Source organism: Lagopus leucura, unplaced genomic scaffold (genome assembly GCF_019238085.1).
Source record: "Lagopus leucura isolate 7727_CA_CO unplaced genomic scaffold, USGS_WTPT01 Super-Scaffold_100022, whole genome shotgun sequence".
NCBI classification, from domain to species: Eukaryota; Metazoa; Chordata; class Aves; order Galliformes; family Phasianidae; genus Lagopus; species Lagopus leucura.
Genome location: NW_024962275.1, coordinates 5,563,148 through 5,569,147, shown reverse-complemented (window position 1 = coordinate 5,569,147; position 6,000 = coordinate 5,563,148). Strand labels below are relative to the sequence as shown.

General features: G+C 56.6%; 2 protein-coding genes across 9 annotated transcripts in view; both read left to right on the top strand.

The window, feature by feature from the left end:
• Positions 1 to 951, top strand: part of LOC122184322 (alpha-1-acid glycoprotein 2-like) — a 1,436-nt gene extending 485 nt beyond the window's left edge. The window contains exons 3-6 of the mRNA XM_042879204.1: positions 212 to 282; positions 368 to 469; positions 558 to 658; positions 732 to 951. Coding sequence (XP_042735138.1) covers positions 212 to 282; positions 368 to 469; positions 558 to 658; positions 732 to 803 — 346 coding nt within the window. The 3' untranslated portion in view covers positions 804 to 951. The remainder of the gene's footprint in view (positions 1 to 211; positions 283 to 367; positions 470 to 557; positions 659 to 731) is intronic.
• Positions 952 to 1,624: 673 nt separating this feature from the next.
• On the top strand, positions 1,625 to 5,800 carry LOC122184111 (alpha-1-acid glycoprotein 1-like). 8 transcript variants are annotated; one of them, XM_042878721.1, is made up of 7 exons: positions 1,625 to 1,843; positions 2,279 to 2,379; positions 2,462 to 2,535; positions 2,715 to 2,825; positions 3,597 to 3,700; positions 4,857 to 5,176; positions 5,550 to 5,800. In XM_042878721.1, the coding sequence occupies exons 1-7, from the start codon at positions 1,724 to 1,726 to the stop codon at positions 5,611 to 5,613; spliced, it is 894 nt and encodes a 297-aa protein (XP_042734655.1). In that variant the 5' UTR covers positions 1,625 to 1,723; the 3' UTR covers positions 5,614 to 5,800. The 8 variants fall into 8 exon arrangements, with proteins under 8 accessions (XP_042734655.1, XP_042734652.1, XP_042734656.1 ...); XM_042878718.1 differs by having other exon boundaries at positions 2,240 to 2,379; XM_042878722.1 differs by lacking the exon at positions 2,279 to 2,379 and having other exon boundaries at positions 1,626 to 1,839.
• The last annotated feature ends 200 nt before the right edge of the window (positions 5,801 to 6,000 follow it).

Below are 6,000 nucleotides of genomic sequence, written 5' to 3'. Positions count from 1 at the left end.
TGGGATGGGATGGGATGGGATGGGATGGGATGGGATGGGATGGGATGCTCCCAGGCAGCGGGTCAGAGCCACCCCTGAGCTGTGGGCAGGGAACAGACAGGTGGCAGTGGTCTGGCCAGCCCACCAAGGAGGCTGCAGTGTGTGTGGGACGGCACACCCTCTAGGTGTACATGGAGTGATTTGAGTCCTGTTTCACTTTCTGCCTCCCCAGGAACGAAACCTGCGTGGTGAGGAACACCAGCAAGATCCACGTCTTCCGGCACAACTCCACGTTGGTGCACGGTAAAGCTGCTGCTGCCCCTCCTGACACCCATCCCCCAACCACCACCACGCTGCCTTACGGGAACACGGCCCCTCTGTCTTCCAGAGGAGGGGCAGGAGGTGTCCATGGCCGAGCTGATGCACAGCGACAAGGACCTGTTCATCCTGAAGCACTTCAAGGATAACCACGTGGGCCTGAGCCTCTCAGGTGAGCACACTGAGCCGGGGAGCACCCCAACACTCACAGACCCTTTCATTTTCCCCTTTTTCCTGCTTTTACACCACTTTTCCTACAGCACGGACTCCCAAGGTGACCAAAGAGCAGCTGGAGGAATTTGAAGCCCAACTGCGCTGCCACGGCTTCAAGCTGGAGGAGGCATTCATCACCTCCCCCAAGGTACGGCCCTGCAGGCACGGGGCTCCCCATGGGGGCAATCAGTGCAGGAATGAGCTCTGTGCCCCCTCCCCAGAATGCCTGTCCTGCAGCTGGAGAGGAGGTGGGCGAAGGCAGCACAGCCACCGCAGAGCCACAGCAGGGGTGAGCCCACATCCCTCCTGTGCCCCGCTCTGCCAGGGATGCCCCGACGAGGATTTATGTCTTCCAACGTCTTCACGATGCCCTTCGCAGAAGGAATTTGCTGCTTTTCTGTTCTCACGTGGACCTGGAATAAAGCTGTGTGTGACACCTGCCTGCCGTGCGCTCGCCTTCATTGTGCCCACGTGTGGGATGGGTGTGGGTGGGCAGCACCGGCGTTGGCTTTGGGCCCCATTCCTGCCCCAAATCAGACAAAATCCTGAGGATGGATGGCTCACACTCACCAAAATGGGCCATGGCTCAGGAAGGCAGTGATCCAACCCCTGGGTTTGCTTCCATGAGCAGCACCAAGGCACTGCTGCATCCAATCTAGTGGGTGTGTGGGATGATGTGGGGGGCCATGAGCAGGGCAAGAGCTACTGAGCCCCACAGCCATGACCGAGAGCAGGATAAATGGGGTTACCCTTCAGGTTTAGATCAGACACAAAGGAAAACCTGTGAGGAGAAGCAGTGGTGGAGCTGACAGTTCCAGCTGGGACTCAGGCACAGGATGAGTCCCCAGCACACACACCCTGCTTGAGGCAGCCCTACAGCCCTGCCAGCACCATTTTGGCTCAGACCCAGAGCTGGCAGCTCCCTATGCTCCATATTCCAGTAAGCAACACAGTTCTTCATTTGCAGAGCAGCAACATTGGCTGAAATTGGGAAATTTAGGTCAGATTTCATCTTTCCTTGCAGGAAGTGCTTTGCCCCACTCCCCTCCTCCAGCCACTGATAGCACCATGCTGGGTTGGCTCCCACCAGGGCCATTTCCCCGAAAAGTGCCATTGCATCACAGGCCCTGCCGTGCAAACAAACAGCTGAGGGAGCAGCGTCCATCTGTCCATCCGCACGGCGGCTTCTCTCATTCTTCTCCCCCCAGCAGCCATGGCACCAACCAACGTCTCCACCACCCTCATCCTCATCCTCACAGCTCTGCTGTCTGCAGCTGCCGCTCCCCACAAACCCACAGCACCCCCGAGCCTGGCCAACACAACGATGCCGTGGGTAAGGAGGGTCTGGGTGCTGGGGGTGTGGGAACTGCTGAATCGCAGCCTGAACCTCTGATTGACCGCCTGAGGCGAGCACTGAGTCAGCCCTGGGAGCACAAGTGAAGGCAATTCTCCTGTGCTGCTGGGAGGGGTGGAGCCTGGCTGCACCTCTCCTAGAGCCCATTTAAGAGCTGACTGCCAGAGAGGAAGGGTCTCTTTTGGAGATTGCTCCTCTTGGAGTCTTCTTAGCAAGCCCAGGGTAAAGGTAAGCTTTCCATCTGTTCTTTAGGGTAATAACCTGTTTAGCCTAACTTTCTAGTGTATTTCTTAATTAGAACATCCTTATGTTCACTGATTACGCAGGGGGGGGTTGAAAGGGCCCCCCCCCCCCCACCCTGCACCTCTCCCACAGCTGCTGGGGCTGTGGCAATACGTGGCCGGGGCTGCCCAGCTCCCCCAGCACCTCCTGGAGCTGCTGCTCATCGATCACGGCCACCTTCACGTGGAGCCCAGCAGCGGGCAGGAGCTGCTCATCACCCAGCACGTGGCAGTGTGAGGCACCTGCTCTCCATCCCCAGTCCTTTCCTCCCACCCCGTTCCCTCTGCGTGTGCTCCAGCATCCCGCTCTCTGCAGGGGTGGCCGATGCCTCTCCAACAACTCCACCTCCATCCTCCTCAGTGCCAACGGCACGGCGCTGCTCAAGGACGGTGAGTGCTGTGGGGCCGTGGCTGGGTGTGTTGGGTGGGAGGGCACGAATCAAACGTCTATTCCGGGATGGAAGGGGCCACGTTGCTTCTCGAATCATTTCACAACCCCTCGGGGAGGGCTGTGACACATTTCAGAGCACTAACGCTGCTCTCACTCCCAACGCTCTGTTGTCTCAAAGTCAAGACTCAGCGCATCCTGGGGATGGTGACAAAGCTCAGCTCTGAGGACACTCTGCTCATCCAGCACCACGTGCACAGGGAGAGGATGTATTCAGCTCTGTATCTCTATGGTATGCAAACCCCATCCTCGAGTGACCTAAAGCTGTGCACACAAAGAGCTGCCAGGTAAACCCACAGCAGCTCCAACAGCAACCTGTCATTTTTCCTGAGTCCTCTGCACAAGGATCGCAGGAATATATCAACATCCCATTAATTCGCTCTCTGCTCAAAGATTTAGATTTTAAAGACAAAACCTATTTGCAAAGAATAGGAAGCACGCACAGTTTGCTATCAATATTGTTGTGAAATCCATCTTTTCAAGCCAACTGGGATTTTCTGCTATTTGCTTCCCAGTGCAGAGAAGCACCAGCAGGGGCAGAGCTGGTTGCACCCTCCATGGCCCCATAGAGAGGCACACCAGGTTGTGATTTATCCCTTCAAGAGAGTCTTCCAGTAGAGCTCCCCAATAGGGATCTCCAGTAGAGCCCTCAAGTAAGCTCCCCAAATAAGACCCCCATAGAGATCACCAATGTAGCTCCCCAGTTGAGTCCCCCCATAGATTCCTCCAACAGAGACCCCTGCTACTCTTTTAAACTGCAGAGACATTACTTCAGAAAGTTCAAAGCCCCATTTGGCAAACATACACCTGCCTGAGGCAGGCATCCCTCCCAGCAGCACCAGTGAGCTCTGTGCAACTGGTTACAGTTAGCATGGAGGGTTAAAAAAGGCAAAAAAGGATGCTCAGGGTTGGGTGTGATGGGTGGCCCATGCTCAGCATCTGTGGGAGCACAGGGATAAAATGCAGGCAGGGATGATGTGTGACAAACCCTCTGCCCTTGCAGCCCGCAATCGGACAGTGAGCAGCACGCAGCAGGACGAGCTGGGACAGCATGCAGAGAACCTGGGGCTGAGCAGAGGGGCTGTGGTGTACGCGCCGTGGAGGAAGGTGTGTCCTCAGCACTGCCTTGCTTCAACAGTTTGGGTGCTTTGCGACTCCTCGTGGCCACAACCCCAGACATCAGAAGGCCCCCAATGGGACTCCTGCTGCCTGCCCAGCTCCACACCTGCTCTCTGTAAAACAGAGCTTCTCCCTTCCATTTTCCACCCAATAACAAAACACTCACACCAGCATTACCCCAGCACAGCCCAGCCACACGCCAGCCTCCTCCCTACCTTTCCTGCAGGACTCAGGTGCACCCCAGTTCTCCCAGTAGAAGCCCTGCTTGGAGCTGGGGGCGCAGGGAGACTTGTGGGTGGACGATGCCAAATGGCAGCAGTGGGACAGCAGGAGGGTGTGGGGCTCCACGGGCTGCAGCTGGAGCTGTGCACAGCTTTCACCCATCTGAAGTGGGGGCACAGAGGGGTCAGTGCAGTGCAGAGCGTTGGGTGAGATGAAAGATGCTCAGAGAGACCCAGGTGGGGGGAATCAGCACAGGTGTGGGATATGAGGGCAGAGGAACACAGAGGGTTGGGTGACCTCTGCCACGCACAGCTCCATTCATCCCTTTGTCGGCGACTGTTTTGAAGGAGCTGTGCCAACCGGGAGAAAAGGAAAGGGTGGAAGAAAGGAAGGATGGAGGAGTGCAAGGCACGGCCCTGCCGAGCACCCCGAAGGGCAGCCTGCGGCAATAAACGCTTTGCTCAGAGCTGTAGCGCCACCTGAGCAGGGCCTGCAAAAACGAACCGAGCACCTGCTTTGTTTTGCGTGCCGTTGCCCCGGCGTTTGGGACAAGGCGTCCCGCAGCGAGCAAGGCTGCGGGGCCGGCAGCGGGTGATGGCGGGCGCTGCTGGGCACGGGCTGAGCAGATCCATGCAGGGTGGTGGCTGACCAGGAGAGGGCAATCGGCGCCCGCTCGTGAGGCTGTGCCCTGCTGCGGATCTCACCCATCCCACGGGACTTCGCTTCTCCAAAAAGGGCTCGGTGCGTTACGGCGAAGCGCCGGGGTGCAGCCCTGGCAGCCCATCCCCCCCCCCCCCCGGGCAGCACGGTTGCTCCGTGGTTTTGGAAGCAGGAGGTTAAACGAGGCCAGGGCTGAGCTGGAAGGTAATTGAGGCTCAGCTCTCATCCAGCAATTAAGCACTGAAAATATCTCCTTAAAAAGGACGCGGAACAGCAGAGCCCTGCCCTGCCCCCCGCTGCGGCGCTGGGGTGTCTCTGCCCTGCAAGGCAGCGCTGCTCTACGGAGCCTAAAGAAAACCGGACTGGAAATGTTCTACGAAGCGAGAAGAGCAGATCCACTCCTGGTCCCAGGGCAGGGCGCTGCCAACGCTCTGCTGACACAAGCCCACCAGCTGTACCCACACCCTGCTGCAGTCCGGCAGCCAAAGCGCAGGGCAGGGCAGTGGGTGCTGCCAGGGGCCCTGAGGACACACTGAGCGACATCACGGAGTGCAGTCCTCAGATTGCAAAGAGCAGCACTTGGTAAGTAGATTTATGGATGAGTGAGAGCCTTGAATTGCAATTGGAGACGCAGGAAGCAACCCAGCCCAGCTGCACACTGCTGGGCACAGAGGCCACTCGCGCTGCCAGCCGTGGGCTCCCGGCACTTTCAGCTCACAGGTGGTTACTGTTTAAGACAGAAATGGAACAAAACCTCTTCTGACCATTTCTAAAGCCTGGTTCCTCCATGGGCACAGGCGCACTGCACAGTTCCCACATCTCCCTCTGAGTGCACACACTGAACAGATGAGCAAAACCCAGCAGCGCACAGCTAAGCTGACAGCACCCACGTCTGACCCTTCACCACCATGAATTGGTTTTGTTTAAATCTCATTCCCACTCTTCTTTCCGTCAGGAAGAGTTCTGCTCTCCCAGGTCCTTGTAGGGGAAACTGCTCCCACCGTCAGCATCCGTGGTGACAAACATCCTAAGGAGGAAAAATCTGATCCCAGGCAGCACCAACCCTTCATAGAGAGACGTGGACACGAGGGGTCTCTTTGACAGACCTTTATTAGCAGACTGTTCCCTACATGAAGAATCTGAGTTAGATTTGCATTATAACAATTTGTGGTTACAGCTACAAAGACAGTTGTCATTTTGCATTGATTTTTGCATTCTGATATTCATTGTCTCATTAGGCCACACTGGTAGGAAGAAGCCACTGCAAAAATTTACCATAGAACAAAAAAGAAAAGAAAGAAAGAAAGAGGGAGGTGTGAAAAAACTCTTAACCCCTGATGTGGGTTGGTGGGATTCCCACACAGCTGATGCTGACAGCACTGTCAGGGCAGAGCCTCATCTGGAAG

Excerpts from the sequence above, each read along its gene's own strand:
- LOC122184111 (XM_042878718.1), top strand. The coding sequence starts at position 1,724 with ATGGCACCAACCAACGTCTCCACCACCCTCATCCTCATCCTCACAGCT. Across the intron at positions 2,380-2,461 it reads ATCACCCAGCACGTGGCAGT|GGGTGGCCGATGCCTCTCCA; the intron begins GTGAGGCACCTG and ends CGCTCTCTGCAG. Across the intron at positions 3,701-4,856 it reads TGTACGCGCCGTGGAGGAAG|GACGCGGAACAGCAGAGCCC; the intron begins GTGTGTCCTCAG and ends CTCCTTAAAAAG.